Genomic DNA, 22,337 nt, shown 5'->3' on the forward strand with positions numbered 1-22,337 from the left:
TTTTTTATCTTTTTCATTTTTACTCAGTTTGAGTATTTAGAAACTGTCTTTCGGTCCTTTCCTTGACGAAGGGAAGGTAAATGCGTGGCCTAAGCGTCCTCTATTTGCTTTCTCCTACTTTCGTCGTCTCTTGTGATTATATATTGTAAAATCCGGAGATACGGGATGCAGCCAGAAAGCAGTTTATTAACGAAAAGTCTTAGATTTAAAATATTGTTTATTATATTTTTATTTCAATTATTCTAATTGTTTAAAAGGTAGTAAACTTTGTATCTGGGGCTTTTCGTTGTTTTCCTCGTAATACGAGAGATGTCTCTAAATTCCGTCTCAGAGGTGGGTTCATTGCATTGCGATGGTTTGCCTTAAATTGGCAGAATTGTTTGTATTTCCTTCAGAGTTGAGACTTCTGAGCTTCACTGATGAGGCATAAGGATGCTGAAATAGCTATATGGAGATGGTGGTCCAACTCTGAATCAAATATAAACAAAACGTGCCTTGATCTTTTTTATCTTGGTAAATTTTTGTTTTTTTCGTCTATAACCAAAAAGTTAAGTATTTTAAACAAATTTTAGAGTGAGAAACTCATAAATCGTATATAAAACTTCAATATGGCGTTCGCTGAATATGTCAATCCTTATTGGTTGCTTAGAAAATTGCAAAATAAATCATAAATTTTGAGTTTTTATAAATATTCATAACTTATGTAAAAATTAAGGACCAGGAAGGCAAAGGATTTCGTGGCTGAAAAATCTACGTACGTGGTTCAACACAACCACTACAAATATTTTCAGAGCAGCAGTGTGCAAAGTACAGATTGCCATGATGGTCGCCAACATCCGAAGCGGATAGGCACTACAAGAAGAAGATGTAAAAATTAACTTAGAACGTTCTTATTACACGGAATGCTGAGACTTCTGGTGCTTAAATCCTACCCTAAATTTCAAAGCAATTGGTCAAATAGTGTAAAAGGTATTTAATTTGTTTATCCCAAAATAGGGATTCCAATGAACTGTCAGTGGTGGCCGGTGGATGGCTAAACTGACATGGCCATAGACATAGTTAAGGGGGGTGGTCATGGCGTATCTAATGTTTACCTTGAATATTGACAAATTTGTAAAGAATATCCTGTTTGGTTTTGTTTTTTTGTTAATTGTGTAGCGAAATATGTGAAATTGTGATAGCAAATTAAATATGAATTGGTTTAAACATTGGATACGCCTATGGATGACAGTTTCGCCATCCAGCAGCCATATTATATCACGTGATTTGGAATGCCTAATTAATTTTTTTTTGCAACGCTGTCAGTCAGAAAATGATGAAGTTACACTAATACTTTGGATAGTTTATGAAAGAAGAAGATTTACAGTATTAATTTAATTTAAAAAAATGACAAAAAATAATTATAAATATTGCAAAATTATTTTCCAAGAACATGTGAATTAAAAAAAAGGGTGGGCTAACTTCGTCCATAATTGTCCTAGGACAGTTGTTTTTGTTTCTAAATGTGTATCAAAAATCAGTCTTTCTAAATATGAAAAAATAATTTTTCTACAGGTAACGGTTAAAAAGTTATTCTAATTGTTTATACGTAAGCAAAAACTTGACGTGATTTTTAATTAAGTTAGTAGTATAAATGTTCTTCTTTCATAAACTGTCCGAAGTATTACTGTAACCTCATCATTTTCTGACTTATAGTGTTGCAAAAAAAATTAATTTGGGATAAACAAATTAAATAACTTTTAAACTGTTTGACCACTTGCTTTGAAATTTAAAATATAATTTAAGCACAAGAAGTCTTAGCATTCCGTGTAATAAGAAGGTTCTAAGTTAATTTTTACATAAGTTATGAATATTTATAAAATCTCAAAATTTATTATTTATTTAGCAATTTTCTAAGCAACCAATAAGGATAGACATATTCAGCGAACGCCATATTGAAATTTTTTTTTACGATTTATGAGTTTCTTACTCTCAAATTTGTTTAAAATGTTTAACTTTTTGGCAATCGACGAAAAAAGCGAAAATTTACAGTTTTTTGATCTTCATTTGTTTATAACTATGTATATCATCAAAATCGGCTGCAGGAAACATATAGGTTATTAATATAGATGTCCATACTACTCAAAAAATTTAGTTTCGGGCCTGGAGGGGATGTGTCACGAGAAAAATCTTATTTCTCTGGACTATAACTGTAACGAACCGGCTATCGTTCTAGGTATTACGAACATTAAAGTTTCTAATGTCTTACATAATAAAATAAGAAAAGTCATTTACCTTACGGCTACGGCTTCCGAAGTCTCAGCAAGTACACGAACCGGTTGAAGGCCCCTGCGATGAGGGCACCACCTGCAGCATCCGACACTATGTCACTGCCCGTCACTTATTGTTTCAATTCTACACTCTAGACTCTAAATTATTAATTTTAAGTTTTACGCGCGACCGACAACTTCGGATGTTGTTAGTACGGTATAGGGCTTTTCATTCACAGTCATTTGTTTCGAGCTTCTGTCATGTGTCACATAATATTAATATATCTACGTCGTACCTTATTGCTATATACCAATGATACAAACCAAAGACGTATGACGTAGATATATTAATATTATGTGACACATGACAGAAGCTCGAAACAAATGACAATCGATGAAAAGCCCTATTACGCGAACCCGTATTTCTCTCCTCGGATCACTATTGGAAAGTTCGCACTAAAAGTTCGCACCCTTTCCGCAAAGAATTAACCCGTAACTTAAAAATGATCCTCGTTCGCTCGTCGCTCACACACACACACACGCCAAGAATCAAAATTTCAAATCGTCCTTCCCCGACGGTTGTCACAGCACACTTAGTCCATTCTTTCACGGTTTTTGCTCTAAATTTTAAAGAACCGCTTGGATTAATATGAAATTTGGTATGCGTATAGTTTACATGTCAAAGAAAAAAAGTGATGTTGTGCCGATGTGTGCTTTTGCCCTGGGGGTGACTTTTACCCCCTCTTGGGAGTGAAAAAATATATGTCCAAAATAAGTCCGGAAATGGGTAAACTAACTAATTTTAAGTAACTTTTGTTCTATAGAGCTTTTTCGCCAAGTCAACACTTTTCGAGTTATTGTTTTCACCCATTTTGAAAAAATGTGAAATCTTTGTATTATCCACGTCCGTCTGTCCGTCTGTCCGTAACCACAACTCCTCCGGCAATATAGCAGCTAGAATGACAAATGAGGTGTCAAATGAAAGCTGATAATCCTAGGATTGTACTAAAGGTGAGATATTTGACCTAGGCGGTCTGTGCGTCGGTCCCTCCGACCGCGAATATAACTCCTCCGTCATTATACCAGGTAGAATGACAAATGAGGTGTCAAATGAAAGCTGATAATCCAAGGATGGTACTAAAGGTGAGATATTTAACTTAGGCGGTCTGTACGTCGGTCCCTCCGACCGCGAATATAACTCCTCCATCGTTATACCAGCTTGAATGATAAATGAGGTGTCAAATGAAAGCTTATAATCCAAGGATGGTACTAAGGGTGAGATATTTGACCTAGGCTGTCTTTCCGTCGGTCCGTACGACCACGAATATAACTTCTCCGTCATTATACCAGGTAGAATGACAAATGAGGTGTCAAATAAAAGCTGATAATCCAAGGATGGTACTAAGGTGAGATATTTGACCTGGGCAATCTTTCCGTCGGTCCGTAGGACCGCCAATGTAACTCCTCTGCCATTATACCGGGTAGAATCACAAATGAGGTGACAAATGTCAAAGTTTAGTAAGAATGACTCAACATTAGTAAATTCGTATATCAATCCACGCAAAGTTACACGTAAAATTCAAATATCGTCTTCCAGTTCTACTTTCGATTACTTTGGGTGAAAACCTAGGACTTACGAAGTCCAATGACTTGTTTGCGAGTGAATATGTTCATTTTTCAACAAAATAACCACATTTTTAGACGGTTTTTCGCAAATAACTCAAAAAGTAAGTATTTTGTCGAAAAAAAAACGTTCTTAGCAAAAATCTAGCCTATAAAAAAGTAAAAAAAAATGGCGTACGCGCTAGTGTCTCTGGATCTCGTGGAACTAGAGTTATAGCCAATGAAAAATAGATTCATATTCACCAAATTTCAAATAGAATATTTTGACGTGAAATATCGAAAAAATTAAGCACTTTTTGGGGAAAACCAATTATAACTTTTTTAAAGTGTTTAAAAAAAGCTTTATTTTTGTTTTTGCAAAAAGTTTCTAGCATTAAATTTAAGCAAGTTACGCTCAAAATAAAGTTGGTCCCTTTTGTTTTTGCAAAAAAAATCGGGAAGGCCAACCCCTAATTAGCAATTTACAGAAAATTAATCGTTACCGCTCCACAAATTATTTTACTTATGTTGTGTTTATATGAGCTGTAAGTTTCATAGATTCAAAGTCCTTATTTTTGAAAAAAATTTGGTTTCAAAAAAAATTTTTAAAAATTTAAATTTTGAAAAATATGCTTTTTTTCAAAATAACTTAAAAATTGTTAGAGATACCAAAAATCTCGAAAAACAAAAAAAGTCAGATTTGCTTTTCTGAATATCATGTATTTTTTTGTTCTTCTGTTAGACAAAAATTGATTAAGATTTGGTGTTTCTAAATTTGCATACATTCGTGATCAGTGACTCGTTCAACCCCTTTTATCTACAGCCCTTTCAATAGTAAGGACTTTGAACCGATGAAACTTACAGATCATATAAACAATATATACACGAGTCAAGAAACTTGTGAAGTCGTAACGATTAAGTTCATTTAAGATACTAATTAGGGGGTGATTTTCTCGATTTTTTTACCAAAACCAAAAGGGACTAACTTTATTTTGAGAGTAACTTGTTTAATTTTGATGCTAGAATTTTTTTTTATAAAACAAAAATTAAGCTTTTTTAAACACTTTAAATAAGTTTAAATGAGTTTTCCCCGAAATGTGCTTCATTTTTGGTTATTTCACGTTAAAGTATTCCATTTGGGATTTGACGAATATGAACCTATTTTTCATTAGCTATAACTCTGCTTCTACTAGGTGTAGAGACGTGATGTATACACCATTTTTTTTATTTTTTACAGGCTATATTTTTGTTTAGAATGTTTTTTCGACAAAATACTTACTATTTGAGTTATTTGCGAAAAACCGTCTAAAAGCGTGGTTATTTTGTTGAAAAAATGAACATATTCACTGCCGAATAACTCGAAAAGTATTGACTTAGTGAAAAAAACTCTATAGAACAAAAGTTACCTAAAATTAGCCAGTTTATCCATTTCCTGACTTTATTTGGACGAATATTTTTTTACCCCCAAGAGGGGGTGAAAACCACCCCCAGGGCAAAAGCACATATCGGCACAATATCACTTTTTTTCTTTGACTTGTTAGCTATGTGTATGCCAAATATCATGTCAATCCAAGCGGTTCTTTAAAATTTAGAGGTTTTGCAATATTTTACCGTTAAAGAACGGACTAACTGCCCCGAAAACCAAAAACGTTAAAAATAATTCTTCGAATCTGTTCCTATCGTCTAATAAAAGTTTTAACATCTTCTTCTTCTTCTTCTTCTTCTTATAATAGGCCTCTTGGCCTGTTCCTTGCTGATTTTGAGCTTGTATTCGTAGCTGTGATGTTGACTGCCAGCTATCTCGCCACCTTTTAAAGGGCTCTATTGGTCTCTTGCCTGTTGGCTTCGAATCCCTGGCTAAAGGCTTTGAAATCTCATCTGCTATTAGTTGCCTGTCACCTCTTATAACACAATGATCTAATTAATTGACCCACTTACCACCTGTGGGAGTCATATGTTGCCCTAAAGCCGCATCCATAGGAATTTTATCCATCCTTTGGATTTTAGGATGTTTATATTTATATAAGACTTTCAGTCTATTTGTAAAAGGTTTCAACCTTTGTATTTTTGGGTGGCTCACCATGTGCTTGTAACACTGATGATGCTCTTGTTACAGAGCAAAAACGTTTTGTTTATATGTTTGTAGCCATATAGGGGCCTTTCAAACTAATATACCTTTTACCAGGACAAAATTTTTTATTAAAAATTAAATAATATTAAAAACAAAACTTTATTGGGACTAATTTTCTAAAATGGGCCCCAGGTCGAACCAGTTGAGTTTTTTAGATCAGTACTCTTTAAGACTCCGGTTTGGCATCAACCAACTCAATATGGTTGGCCACCAGGGCCAGTTGAGTTCTTACCTGATCAGTTCTCTAGCTTGAACCATTCTTGAACTAACTTGACTGTTGCCTCGATCCCTATTTTATACCATCACGGTAACCCCATCTTCTAACACTCCGATGGTCGTACTGGTAAATAGTTGCAGCGAGTATAGCTGTCGCATTGGTGACTCGAACTGGATGCGCCATCGTTACAAAGTGTTTCTATTATAAAAAATGTATAAACATTTTCAATTTCGTTGCAAGCCGAAAATGCAGCAGCACTATATTCTAGTTCAATCGAAGAGTGCAGGAAGAGTCTATACCGGTTTCGGCGCTTTTGCCCCATCATCAGTAGTCCCATATCCTCTTCTCTCCGATCGAACCAGACAACTCGACGCGTGCCGTCTCGGATTGCAACGAACGAAACGTCACCGATATCGTAGCGACATCTGCTAAGAAACAAACTAAGTTCTTAATCTAGTAGTACAGAAACCGACAATAAATATCGTTCTCCATACCACCAGATTGACAACAGATGGAAATCTCTCTGGTTACTACCTCCGAGACTTTCAAAAATTATAAGCCATACACGGACATTAAGATGAGGGAATTTTAAATAATTCACGTCCCATCTGCTCAGCGTGGCAAAGTTCCAACGAGAAGGTTTTCTAAGTAAGTACTACAAAAAGAGTAAATAAATTAAAAATGCATACAAACATTTTCAGTTTCGTTGCAACCCGAAAACGCAGCAGCACTATATTCTAGTTCAATCGGAAAGTGCAGGAAGAGTCTATACCGGTTTCTGAATAAGCCCCGAAACCGGTATAGACTCTTCCTGCACTCTCCGATTGAACTAGAATATAGTGCTGCTGCGTTTTCGGGTTGAAACGATTTTTTTTTATGTAATTATGTTTATTTACAATCTACATCATTAAAAGAGTATTAAGTAAATTTGTTTCATGTTTTTGGGCATGAAGAAGAGACTTCCAATGATGTCTCATCTTATTCTATTTATGTCTAAGTTTTAAAATAGGTCCTGAGGCCAGGTTCTATCTAGTCTCCTTGTGGCAGAGCCATTATGGAATAATTCCCTTACTAACTCATTGTCATGGTGAATGGTACGCTGATTTTGTGACTCCGTGGCTCGATGGATTTCTTCTCTGATGAAAGGTATATTTAAGTCTTCGTGAAGTGTTTGATTAGTTACGTACCATGGTGCACCCACTATTGATCTTAGAACTTTAGACTGAAATCGTTGGATGATATTCAGTGATGTTGATTTTGCACAGCCCCAGAGGTGTAGTCCGTAGTACCAAATAGGTTTGAGTACAGAAGAATTTTGTTTTGGATGTTGAGTTGTGATTTGCGTCCAAGGAGCCATTACATTTGCCGGAATTTCAAGTCTAGTTGTCTTCTTTTGGTCTGGATATGTTTTTTCCAAGTAAAACGTTGGTCAAAATGGAGGCCAAGGTATTTAGCGTCTGTTACTGTTGGTATTCGTACATTTTCTATTCTTACAGGTGGGCATGTGTTGTGGCGGTTGGTAAACGTTATTTGAGATGATTTTGTTTTATTTACTTTTGTTCGCCATTTTGTGTACCATTCACTGAGTATGTCCAGATGGTGTTGCAGGTATTGTGAGGCTTGTATGTGATCTTCATTTACAGCTAGTATTGCTACGTCATCAGCAAAGGAAGCGATCGTAGTATTATGAGACTCTGGTCTGGTATATCGGCTGTGTAGAGTGAGAAAAGCAGCGGCCCGAGAACACTACCTTGCGGAACTCCGGAGTTAACAGGACAGAGGCTGGATTGTTGGTCTTTGAATTTTACTGAGAAATATCTATTTGATAAGTAGGATTTGGTTAGGAGGAAATAGTTACTAGATAGTGCTAATTTTACTTTGTAAAGCAGACCTCTGTGCCAAACTTTGTCAAACGCTTGTGAGATATCTAGGAATACAGCGTTGCAGTATTTCTTTTCTTCGAGAGTTTTTGATATTTCATTTACTATTCGATGGACTTGTTGTGTGGTAGAGTGATTTTCCCGAAAATCAGAACTGATGTTCTGGTAGTAATGTTAGGAATTCATGATCTGCGTATATTCTTTGTAGCAGCAATCTTCCAAAAACTTTGCTAATGATTGGGAGTAGGCTGATGGGTCGATAAGATGTTACTTCATTGGGCGCTTTGCCTGGCGTAAGGATCATTATGATTTCTGCAAATTTCCATATTTTTGGAAAGTATGATAAACTTAGCATGCGATTAAATATTACTGTGAGCATAATAATGGCCTTACGAGGAAGTTGTTTTAGTACTCGTGCCGAGATTAAGTCATAACCTGGAGCCTTTCGTGAGTTGAGTTTGGTTATTTCTTTCTTGACTTCTATAGGAGTAAAACTTCTAATTGGAAGGGACATTTGACATGCTGCGCTAATTAGCTCTTCCACTTCTTCATCAGGGTCTTGTGGCTCGGTTTGAAATACATTTGTAAGATGTTTAGCAAAGATGTCCGCTTTTTCTTTGTTAGAACGAGCCCATTCACCATTTGGTTTATGGAGGGGAGGAATAGTTGTGTATGGTTTTCTGAGCTTCTTAGTCGCCTTCCATAGCGTCTGATCATTTGCTGTAAGATTTATAATGTCATGTTCGAAGGTTTCGTTGTTTGCAGCTTTGATGGCTACTCCAAGTTGTCTACGTAGTCTATTGTATATATGTTGATCTATGTTGTTTCTAGATCTTTGCCAGTTTCTTCTCGTACGACGTTTTTCAGCAAGTTTTTCAGAGTTGCTGAATGAGTAGGGGAACATTTGTTGTATGTGTCGGTCTGCGTTCAGTTCGTGGTGTAGATTGCCATGCCGCTTCTTGCACAAGGGTGGTGAAATATTGAGCTACTGTATCTATCTCGTGTGGAGATTTGATTCGTAAATTAAGATTAATGTTTTCTTCTAGCTAGTATTGAAAATCTGCCCAGTTGGTGTTTTTTGACACTAGTCGAGGAGGGGGTGTGTTGTTTATAACTGTGGTTATATACAACTGTCTAATAGAATCCAGCTATGACCTCTCATCTGATCATACACCAGTTATTATGAATAAGAAACGAAATTGAAAATGTTTATGCATTTTTAATTTATTTACTCTTTTTGGAGTACCTACTTAGAAAACCTTCTCGTTGGAACTTTACCACGCAAAGCAGTTGAGACGTGAATTATTTAAAATTCCCTCATCGTAATGTTTGTCTCGGCACCCGTATGGCTTATAATTTTTGAAAGCCTCGGAAGTAGTAACCAGAGAGATTTCCAGCTGTTGTCAATCTGGTGGTATGAAGAACGATATTTATTGTCGGTTTCTGTACTACTAGATTAAGAACTTAGTTTGTTTCTATTATATTTCTTATTTAAACTATACTAAACAGACTTTTCATAGTAAGTCTGTGTTTATTGCTTAAGATTATATTGTTTTCAGATTTGGAATTGCTAGTGCTTTCGCCACTACTCACAGAATGAAGACGGGCGTCAATCAGTTAAGAGAAAATGGCAGAAAAGTCTACAACGATAGCGTAGGGTATATTGAGGATGTCAAGGATCATGTTCACTTTTTACTTGAAGCGGACTATGATAAGTTTAGTGGCACCTTTAAACAAACGTTGAAAGGTAGGTTTAATGAGAGACATAAATAAAAGGATACCCTGTTGGTTAATTGGATCTGACTAGATTCAGTGGTGGGCTTTTAATGGGGAGCCACAAAGTACAAGAAATTCTATAGGTGGGCCAGAATTAAAAAAAAAATGCATGTTGTGTTAAAGCTATATGTATACTATCCATGTCAATGAACCCTTGGCGGGCGGGATTATATGCTCCGCGGGCCGGATTATATGCTCCGCGGGCCGTACTTTGCCCCTCACTGGACTAGATATTTTACGAGTTGTTTACTTAAATATACTTAAAGGCTTGTAAACAGAAACCTAATGGGGTCATATTAACACTTAATTTATCTAGTTTTTATTTACATTTACTTACAATCATTTTTAGTTTCTTTATCTTTTTCTTACTGTGCCTTATCCTTAAAGACGTTGGCCATTACATTTGTCCGTTTAATCCTATGTGCAGCCGCCCTGAATAGTTCTATGGAGATCATATTCGTCCATTGTCGTAGGTTTTTAAGCCTAGAGTTGTGTCTTCTTCTTGGTCCCCTTTTGTATTGATTTTACCTTCGAGTATAAGTTGTAGCCTTTGATAATGTTAGATGGGACAAACTATGGAACATATTGACGACAATGGGTGTACCTAAACACTTGACTCACCTTATTAGCAAACTGTACCAAGATAACCTGGCATATATTCGAATGGACGGATACCTGTCTGACAAATGCACTTTGGAGAAGGGAGTACGCCAAGGATGCGTTTTATCTCCCTTATTATTTAACATCTATTCGGAGTTCATAATGTGCAGAGTCTTGGATGGTTGGGAGGGAGGAGTAAACCTAGGTGGTGTTAATATATCTAGCTTGCGTTTCGCAGACGACACTACACTTCTAGCCTCTACTCCAGAAGAAATTATTGAATTATTAAAAAAACTCGAGGAAGAAAGTGCTAAATTTGGACTCATGGTTAACTACAACAAAACCAAAATCATGGTTATTGATCGCCAACAACAGTTTCCTGAAACCCAAACTATTGCGGGATGCGAGGTAGTCTCATCTATGATATATCTTGGAGCTCTAGTTAACAACACAGGCAGTTGTGAACCCGAAATTAGAAGACGCATTCAACTAGCAAGAGCAGCAATGAGTGAACTAAACGGGGTCTGGCGTGATCGTCACATTACTATGACAAACAAAAAGAGACTCGTTTCAACTCTGGTCTTTTCCATATTTTACTATGCATGCGAGACATGGACAGTCAAAGAATCAGATAGACGACGTATGGACGCCTTTGAAATGTGGACATGGAGACGCCTGCTTCGAATTCCATGGACGGCTCGCCGTACAAATATCTCGGTTCTGGATGAAATTAAACCGGATCAGCGTCTCTCCAGTACCGTTTACTCTAGAATTTTAAAGTTCTTTGGTCATATCCATCGAAGTGATCACAAAATGGAGCGGTTGGTGGTCCAAGGAAGGCCTCAGACTCAACGCCAACGCGGAAGATCTCCACAGCGATAGGCGGACATTACTAAAAAGCTTCTCAACAAACAGTATACTGAGGCAATACATGTAACTGATGACCGCGACCAGTGGAGAAATATTATCAATCAAACTGTCCGAGCTGCTGAAGCCCAATTATGAACCACAACACATCTACTAAGATGTTAATGACTATGATGATGATGATGATAAGTTGTAGCAGTTCATACTTTTGATTTCTTACTATGGTACCAAAATATTGTGTTTTCCGTTCTGGTATTATAAGTATAAGCTCTCTTTCCTTGTTCATCCTCCGCAACATTAGGACTTTTTGATACAATTTATAAACTCCCGACTTAAAACTGTAGAATTTAAGAAGAACCCGTTTATTACTCAGACTGCTTCTAAAATTTAAATTTATTCAACTATTAGGACCATGCAAGTTCGGCAAAGCGACACCTATTTCTACGCTCTGCAACTTTATTCGCACTTTTAATTATATTGGCCAATTATATGGTCCTGGTTGCTAGATAATTGTCAAGGCCATAGTCCAAAAAAATAATAAGAAAAAATAAGATTCAGGTTATGTTATTAAAACGTAAACAATTGTATGTAGTAAATAAAATAGTTATTAAAATGCAGTACTGCAAGCAATATACAATTAATTAAATTTACTTAAAACAACGATACAATCGACGAAACTACAGCATCATGCATTTCCTCAAATACATAAGTTTCTGGATCAATTTTTTTTTTCAGCCTTTCTCCCGACAGAATTTAATTCTCTATCTTCTAATTTCCGTCGCAAATATGTCAATTTTAAATCATTAAGCCATTTTTCACAGAGTTTATTTAAATATCCCACTTCTTACACCAAAGTAATGTATATTTTAACCTATTTAGTTTTCTAACATTTGCACTGAAACACGAGGAATTTGTAACGTTTATTTATTTAACGGAAACATTTCTCTGGAACTCTCGTGAAGTCAGAAAAGCTGAAGATCTTCATCGAACGCTGGCCGGGATAGTCCGATCAGGATTTTAGTAATGGACTGGCGCAGCAATATTCTGGAGGGAACGGAATTTTGGCGTCACATTTTTTATACATTTTAAAAAAGAAGCAAAACAACGGATTGATTTTTTATGTTGCAGATTCTACACAGGATATATTAAATAATTTGCCTCTATGGAACGATGTTACGATAATAACGACTATTTCTACATTTGCTGATAAATTAACATATCTGAAAACCGACCTAGATAATTTGCAAAGGAAGACCGATCAACTGAAAACAACAGGAAGCAGCTTAACCAGTGGTAAGTTGATATTTGTCAAATTATAATATTTCAGCTTAGTATTTACCTACCAAAAATAGTGAATCATCAATTAGCCTATATTTGCCCACTGTTGAACTTCCTCCCGTAAAATTTTCCACCTATTTCTATCTTGAGCTTCGTCCATCTAGTCGGTGGTCGTTCTCTATTTCGACATGCCTCTTGTCTTGGTCGCCATTCTAGAATCTTTCTGGTCTATCTATCATCCTTAAATCTGGAAACATGTCCGAGCCAAGCCCATTTAGTCGTGGCTATGCTTTCAAGTGCATCCTGTTCTACTTCTTATTTCTAGGTTTCATACTTTGTCTCTGATGGTAATACACAACATTGATCTTTCCATAGCGTGTTGTGTAACTCTTATTTTATTTATTGTTCCTTTTGTCGGAGTTAGTGTTTCGGCACCATATCACATATGCAAGACTCGGTAAAACACATTGGTTAAAAACCTTTCTTTTTAAAGTAGAACCCCGCAAATCCGAACCCCGCTTATCCAAACGTTCGGCAAATTCGAACCAACAGAAAGTAGAAAAAAAAAAATAAAAAATTCAAGACAAAAGTAAAAACATGTTTATTATACAGAGTAAAGCCAGAATATTGAACACTGTAGGATTAATAGGACTCCGACTTATAGTCTGTAGTGCTTATAAAGGTTAAACATAAACTTAAGTTGGTTCTCTTATAAACAACTTGAGTCCAAAAAATATTGCCCATACTCTTACGAGAACGTTTGCAGCCCTAAGGCTCATTCTCAAAGAAGTATGTCACTTTCTTCTGATGCATGGAGGTGTAGCAACTTGACGTAGCGATGTTGAACCATTACTATTACGCATAAACATTACATCGACCGGTAACGCAGCAGTGTTCTGCTCCACTTAACGTAGAGTCACATCCAGAGCTTTAGTGGCATCTGCGTGAGTCACTCGATCTGGCAGGGAAACTTTTTCCTCGCTTTCTTCATCTTCATACATGTTGCCTTGAGGTTGAACCAAGTCTACAATGTCTTCATCCGTATATTCTTGGTGTCCATTGTCGTCAGCTTCAATCCATTTGCTAATTGCACTTTTTTCTTCGTTTTCACATCCTGGAAGTTGTTGTACGACTTCTAAGAGGTCATCTTGTAATGGAGCTTGAAAAAAATGGACCTTCTTTAAATAATAAATCTGGCCACATTCTTTCACAATTTTCTAATTAAAGTATCAGGGCAGTTGTCCCAGGCCCCAGCCACCCAATAAATGACATCTTTCACGGTGATTTCTTTTTTTCGGGTTCAGTAATGAAACTTTTCCCGCCTTTTAATGCAGTCCGTACCAAATTTTTTGTATAGTACCTATAGTTTTATAAACTGCAGAACATCCTGAACATGGGTTGCACTAACTGTGTCACATTTGGTGGTAGGAAAACAGCTTTAATTTCATCACATATAAGTTCCATTACTTCAGGATGTGAAGTAGCATTATCTAAGAAAAGTAGGGCTCTTTTGGGAAGCTTAACTTCCTAATTGAATTTCGAAACGAATGGTTCAACTATTTAAAAATAAGGGGTGGGGGATGTGGAGGGGAGGGGGTTGACAAATGACAGATGTATGTACCGTAAAAATGAGTCGCCCTTAGATCAAAAATCGACCTGTTTCGTCATTTTCTTAAAATCTAATAAATACTGCCAAATGTCGAGGTGGACACTTTTATTTGGCCCACTCTGTATAATAATTACCTTATAAAATATGAATTTTAATTAGATCAACTTTTATTTATTTATTAAAAAAAATAAAAAAAGATACGCAACAGCCACAGCCGGTTTCGAACTCGGAACTTCTCGATCTGCAGTCTAATGCCACTGAACCACCATCAATTTGTAGATATCGATTTGATAACGTACTTTAAAATATCATTGCATTAGTGTCATTTTTAAAATAGTTTGAAATTAAAAAAAAAAGAAATTGTGTGTACTTTGTACGCACGTAAGAAGTTATTCTTCTATTATATAATTTCAACGAAGTAAATATACTTAACAGGTTATTTGTATTTTATTTATATATTAAACTAATTTTCCTATCTACCACTTTCAAAAAATTTTTATTAAAACAACCAAAAATTAAAAAAAAAGTATGAATCGTCCAGAATTGGAACCCGCGACCTACAGATCTCTGATCCAACGCTCTACCAACTACGCTTCTTGTAAGTGACACGTAAGTTTCGGATATAATTACACAACACGCTGACAAATATCGAGTATAAAAATGTTTTTACCTAAGTACATAATATTTTATTTTACTACAGATGAAGAAAAATCCAAAAATTATAATAAATAATACATTTACTAAAAACACTAATATATTCTTTTAATGACTTATTTTCGCGGATACAGATACATACATACATATCTTGAAAGATTAGCAACGAACTACATACTGTCTGTGTGCGCATGCGCGCAGATTTATGAAATTTTACTCTCAATCGCGCCTAAAGAAGAATAACTTCAAAAAATCGATGTATCCATGCAGGGTGATTATTAGTGGGGTAAAGCTCCGTAGATCCGTTATAGTAATAGAATAGAATAGAATAGAATAGAATAGAAATATGCTTTATTGTCATGAAAAATTTTACAATTTTATAGACAAAGCTTACAAGAATCATAAATAAAAACAATAACAAATACAATTTACTAAAATTATACAGATCGTCAATATAAATAAAACATAATAAAGTAAAATAAAAATCAGTAACAATCTATTGCAAAATTTAAAAAAAATACAAATTGCGTAATCTACCTTAAGAAATTTAATAAGTAATTTAATAAGTTATGTAATTTCATAGATAGCAGTAGAAGTTAATAACAAAAATTGTAACCAACTTTGATTACAGATTGATAATCAGTAATCGTAAATTGTCAGTTTTAGATAATTCAGTCATGGCTTACTTAAAATTTGGAAAGATGTAGACCAGTTATTAATAATTTGCTCTGAAAAATGAAAATACATATCTCTAAAACTAATAAATTTAGACTTACGGAATGTTATACAAAAATTAAAGTACGGTAATAGTACTTTTCGACAGTGATATCGAATATAGTGAATATAGTTCGATAGTGATATAAAATACAGGTTGTTCTATTTAAAATTACTGAGAAAATAATCTACTTGCGTTTTGACTCACCCTGTATTCAATATAAAGAAAATTAGCAATATCAATCATTTATGAAAATTTTGACAATAAATGAAAAAATATGGCATCAATAAACCATTGCCGTTGTGCTTATTTTTATTTATACAGGGAGTTGAACTTGTTACGATTTTCATATAAAATTGGTTATAACTTTGTAAATATCCTGTATAACTTACCGAACCTTTATATTTTTGTAATTGAGAAGTTAAGAAGATTTCGAATATAAAATAAAATACAGGGTGTTATATATACAGGTACTGTATATTTTTTTGATATTTGGTACACATATGTCTCATTCAAAACCCAAACGACCGACATACTAACCATAAGAAAAATCCAGGTTTGGATTAACAAAAAATTATAAAGTAATAATTGTGACCTTAAAACAACACCCTGTATATTGAAATTTTGAAGATCTGTTTGCATATTTGAAAAGAGCACAAAAAGTAAGTTTAATGGTTCGCTTAAATTTTTCGGCCAGACAATTTTATGACTTTCATTTTGAAATTATATTGAATTTTTTAAGAACTTTGACATTAAAAAGCAGATATTATTAACTTTTAGTTATAAATTATTAAAGTTAATGAATAAATACTAATTTTAAAAATAATCAATACTTATTTACCACATTGGAACGACCCAATTACTAATGACAAGAAAAATCCAGGTGCGGATTAAGAAAAAAATATAAAGTAATTGTGACCTTGAAACAACACCCTGTATATTGAAATTTTGAAAATTTGTTTGTGTATTATAAAAGAGCATAAAAAACTGCGTTAAAAGGTCCATGTCAAATTTTTGCGCAGATAATTTAATTACGGCAATTTTGAAATCATATTGATTAATTCTGTCAAGGTCACAAGAAGCTACCAGAAAAATGAAGAACAATCCTAATGTAATTAGAAAATCGATTCGAAATATTTTAAAACGAGCAAGGAAATGCATCGAAGAAAATGGCGGAAATTTTGAGCAACTGTTACAGTTCAAATATTTTTAATTTATGTTAAATTGCTGAATTGTAACGAATTTTTGTTTTATTAGATATAGCAGTTTCTTTAATTCTTTACTAAATCATTAAAATATCCCAATTCTCGCAATTCTAATGTTTAATGATGTGCGTATAGCTACAAATCCAGGGAATCTATGAAGCCAGCGTAGTAAATAAGTATTAAGTATTTTTAAAATTATTGATTCATTAACATTAAATTATTATTAAAAGTTAAAAATACCTGGTTTTTAATCTCAGAGTTCTTTAAAATTTCAATATAATTTCAAAATTGATGTAATTAAATCAACGGCGAAAAAATTAAAATAAGCCTTTATCACAGTTTTTTATGCTCTTTTAAAATGCGCAGACAAATTTTTAAAATTTCAATATACAGGGTGTTGGTTCAAGGTCACAATTACTTTTTATTTTTTTCTTAATCCGGACCTGGATTTTTCTTGTCATTAGTAATTGGGTCGTTCCAATGTGGTAAATAAGTATTGATTATTTTTAAATTGAGTATTTATTCATTAACTTTAATAATTTATAACTAAAAGTTAATAATATCTGCTTTTTAATGTCAAAGTTCTCAAAAAATTCAATATAATTTCAAAATTAAAGTCATAAAATTGTCTGGCCGAAAAATTGAAGCCAACCATTAAACTTACTTTTTTGTGCTCTTTTCAAATATGCAAACATATTTTCAAAATTTCAATATACAGGGTGTTGTTTTAAGGTCACAATTACTTTATAATTTTTTGTTAATCCGGACCTGGATTTTTCTTATGGTTAGTATGTCGGTCGTTTGGATTTTGAATGAGACATATGTGTACCAAATATCAAAAAGATATACAGGGTGGTTCTAAAGTTATGGCTTAGGAAATAAACACCCTGTAACTCGGTTATAAAAGTCGGAAAGGCAAAAAATGTACTATATCTAGAACCGGCTCGGTGACCTCTATTCACCATTAAAGTATTTCCGTTTCCCAATGAAACACCCTTTATAAAAACGTTTTAAACACGTTTTAGAAAATAGTAAAAAGGTCAGGCAATAGATAGTCACCAAGGATTCTGCATTCCGACCTATTGGGACCGTGTAAGGGACACCTGGTTTCTTCGCTCTGCACTTTTATTCGCACTTTTAATTATATTGGCCAATCATATGGTCCTGGTTACTGGATAATTGTCAAGGCCATAGTCCAAAAAAATAATAAGAAGAAAAAATAAGATTCAGGTTATGTTATTAAAACGTAAACAATTAGGCATTCCAAATCACGTGATATAATATGGCTGCTGGATGGCGAAACTGTCATCCATAGGCGTATCCAATATTTAAACCACTTCATATTTACTTTGCTATCACAATTTCACAAATTTCGCTACACAATTAACAAAAAAACAAAACCAAACAGGATATTCTTTACAAATTTGTCAATATTCAATGTAAACATTAGATACGACATGACCACCCCCCTTAACTATGTCTATGGCCATGTCGCTTTAGCCATCCACCGACCACCACTGACAGTTCATTGGAATCCCTAATTGTATGTAGTAAATAAAATTAGTTATTAAAATGCATTACTGCAAGCAAAATACGATTGGTTAAATTTACCTTTATATACAGTCGGAAAAATAAAAGAATACCCATGAACGAACATATAAAACACGCTGTATTTTCCTGTCACCGTGTCACACAAAAAATTGGCCAGCACAGGTACATGTAATGATTATTGTTACATGTACTTGCACTGGAGAATTTCCTTTGTGATACGGTGACAGGAAAATACAGCGTGTTTTATATGTTCGTTCATGGGTATTCTTTCATTTTTCCGACTGTAATAATTGCATATCATATCAATATTGTGGAGCAACATATATTTTTTCTTCTTCAATGACAGTAGGTATGAAATATACGTCAATTTGACAATTTCGATTGACAATATGAATTATTTAAGATAGTTGCAATATTTCTCCGCTATTCGCGCACGATCGTTTCTCGTATCCCCTCCAAGTACTTGCACATCGCGAATAGAGAATTTTCTCTTTTTCTAGTTAGATGTCGTTAACCTGTCCGTACGCATGCAATATTATGTTATTTTGCTGAGTGGGACAGACAGAATTAGTTCACTTCGGAATACACCACAGGCTGCTGTGAAGACGCTGAAAAGCAGAAACCTAGGTCAGCCGGTGGTGGTGGCCCCCGAATCTAATTAAATCTAAAGCTGTATTTCTTTACACTTTTTAACGTTTCTCCTCCTTGTTTGATTTGTTTTATGACTATCCTAGGAAAGATGATACCGAAAATTTAATCAAAAATATAAAAAAATGAGACTAGAATGTGATTTCAATTTTAGCTTCTTTAACTTTAAAAGTATCATGTTTTTGTATGGTTTTATTTATTTTTCTTATTATTTTTTTATTTTAGAAATGGCGGACATTCAAAAAGGTTTAAAAGATACATTAGAGAAGTGTGGTCCATCTTGTGCTGATGCAGAGAAAATGGTCAATGATTTAAAAATCATAGATGTAAAAGATGTAGGTATTACTTAAGCAGGGCGATAGATAGAAAATTTTAAATGATTTTTAAAAAGTATTCGATAAACCATATATAGGTTTAAAGAAAATAAAATTGTTAATATTTCAACTGCTCTTCTGCACCAAATTTTGTTTATTTATTTTCCGCATACCAGTGTCGTAGATGGTCCAAAGAATATCTGACAAAGGTATTTTATAAAGGAGCAATATTTTATGTAAGCGATTTAGGTTAAATTGTCATATTTTGGCATCCAAATTGTGGAATTAAAATATTCACACATATTAATGAAACATCATGTATATTGGAAAATTATGTTCACTGGTGTTTTTAGTAATAGACAAGGCGAAAACGGCAAGTTCTTTGGAGAAAATACTCCCATGAGAATTTTTTGCATAATCACATTCGTGAGACATTCCAGAATAAGATTCAAGAAGTCGCCCACGCAAAAAGTGGTCCAAATTTTTTTTAACAATTTTTTTAATCAAATTGGAAAAATCAATTTTTTTGGCACGGACAATTTTTTTTAGGTGTTTTGGACTATTCTGGATAAAAAAGGTCTCTTATAATTTTTCTCTACAGCTGATAGTTTTCGAGGTAGAAGCATTTTAAAATTGAAAAAAACGAAAAATGGCGATTTTCAAGGCTTAATAACTCGCTTAAAAGTTATTACTATGAAAGTCAGAAAATGACTAAATCAAAGTTTAAAGCCGCCCCTACAAGATCCTGAAGAAATTTTTGTCATTATTTGATTACTAAGCTGTTATTTTTAAGTAAAAATAATGAGCGCCATGCACGTATTAGGCGGCCGTCCATGATGAGTGCGAAAGAGATGCCATTCAGGCAGTCCAATGGCGCATCTCACTCGCACTCACATTTGCAGCGGCGTCAATACGATCTTACCGCTCATTTTAATAAATAACAAGCTGAAAATGCGAGCATTATCATAACGAAAACTTTGTTTATTTACGTATTTTAATTCATAATATGGAAAATTGCTATTATGAAAAGTAGTTTAGAATTAATAATTATGTTTTAATGTGCAATTATATCATTCTAATTTAAATGTTATGAACGATAAAGGTAGTTTACTCTTGATCTAATTTCATATTTTTTATATACCTCGTATAAAATTAGTAAAATTTTATATAATATGATGGTTGCATTATAAATCTTAAAACATGAAGAGCTTTTTATGAAGAATAACTTTTCTCCGTCAAATTAAAAATAAAAGAGTTATAAATGAAAATGTTGTTGGTATCCATAATTTGAGAAAAATCTTCAAATATTTTTTCCATTAGAAGGATGTAATTGCACATATCAGACCATAATTTTTTATACCAAACAATATTATTTCATATACTGTCGGTTCGCTAAACTCAGACACAACTGGCCAGTGATTTTAGTCAATAATTTTGCCAATTTGACAAAAAAAAATAATTACTAATTAGTTAATAATTACTAAATAATTAGTAATTTTTCCAATTTTGGCAAAATTCGCAAAAAACAAAAAATTACCCACTAAAATCACTAGCCAGTTGTGTCGAGTTTAGCGAACCGACTATATTTTAATTTCATAGCAAATTGAACAGTCCATTTATCATAAAGGGGAGGGCGTATACTCGTACATATAAACCTTTTTAAAGCTGTTAATAAATTATTGCTTTTAAAATATACTCAAATTGTATTTTTGAACATCTTATTTATTTTATATAATAATTAAATTCACTATCAAATGTCATTGATGTTTTATTAATACTCAATTTAAAATTTAGTTTGACATTCACGAAGTGTCAAACTTAAATGTAAATAACCTATGCTTTGCTTAACAAATCGAGATTAAAAAACTAGCCTAATTAATAGCAACGATTTCAGCTTAATGTGTAGTGTGTCGGCAGAAAATAAAACGATTGTGACGTCACATTATAGACTTTGAGGTCGATTATCTCGAAGACGGTTAGAAATATCGGAATGCCGTTTTCAGATTTGGATTCAGACGAAAAAACTACATAAGAATCCATCGATAAATCTGATCTGAGTATTGCAGGAGCGGCAACGCAATAACACACACACTTTTGCGAATTTATAAACGAAATGTTTTCGTTGATAAAAATAACAGCTTAGTAATAAATTAATGGCACAAATTTCTTCAGGATCATGAAGGGGGGCTTTATATTTGATTTAGTCACTTTCTGACTTTCATAATAATAATCTTTAACCGAGTTATTAAGTCTTAAAAATGGCCATTTTCGCGTTTTTCAAATTTAAAATTGCTTATAACTCGAACACGATCAACTTTAGAGAATAATTTCAAGAGACCTTTTCTATCCAGAATGATCCGAAAAATTTAAAAAAAATTGTCCGGGCCGAAAATATTGATTTTTTGCAACTTGATTAAAAAAAAACTGTTAAAAAAAATTGGACCACTTTTCGCGTGGGCGACTTCTTGAACCTTATTCTGGGGTGTCTCACGAATGTGATTATGCAAAAAAATCTCATGGGAATATTTCTTAAAACGGTCCCGCCGTTTTCGCCTTGTCTATAACATTTTCATAGAGAAATGAGAAGTCATTTAACAATAAATCTGAAAATTCTCTTGGAACGACATTCTGGTAACATCCTTAATCTCTGCCTTTTACAATTTATAAGGTAAGGAGACGACGAATAAAGAAGACGAAAGGGACACAATACAATATGCAGACACATTTCATCTATGCGTCTAGGAAAAGATAATATGCATATTGTAGAGCCCTTTCGTCTTTTTTATTCGTCTTCTCCTTGCCTTATAGATTGTAAAAGGCTTGTATAAGGGATGTTACCTGAAAGTGGTTCCAAGAGAATTTTCAGATTTCAGATTGTTTAGATCTGGCCCTGGATTCCGTGCACTGTAGATATCTACATGTCGCTTTCTATTGGTGTCAATTTTCGTAAAAATATTTGAATTTTAGCTTTAATTGAATTATTTTCTAGTTTTGCTAGGTTATACTCTAATTGATGCTGAAGTGAGACTTAGTAAAACAAG

General features: G+C 33.9%; 1 protein-coding gene across 1 annotated transcript in view; it reads left to right on the forward strand.

Annotated features, from left to right (window-relative positions):
* The window catches only part of LOC114335033 (prominin-1), an 89,686-nt gene that overhangs the window by 3,357 nt on the left and 63,992 nt on the right, over positions 1–22,337 (forward strand). Inside the window, exons 3-5 of the mRNA XM_028285193.2 lie at positions 9,639–9,826; positions 12,451–12,615; positions 19,208–19,317. Of these exons, the coding sequence (XP_028140994.2) occupies positions 9,639–9,826; positions 12,451–12,615; positions 19,208–19,317 (463 nt within the window). The remainder of the gene's footprint in view (positions 1–9,638; positions 9,827–12,450; positions 12,616–19,207; positions 19,318–22,337) is intronic.

The sequence above is a fragment of the Diabrotica virgifera genome, chromosome 1 (assembly GCF_917563875.1).
Source record: "Diabrotica virgifera virgifera chromosome 1, PGI_DIABVI_V3a".
Lineage (NCBI taxonomy): Eukaryota > Metazoa > Arthropoda > Insecta > Coleoptera > Chrysomelidae > Diabrotica > Diabrotica virgifera.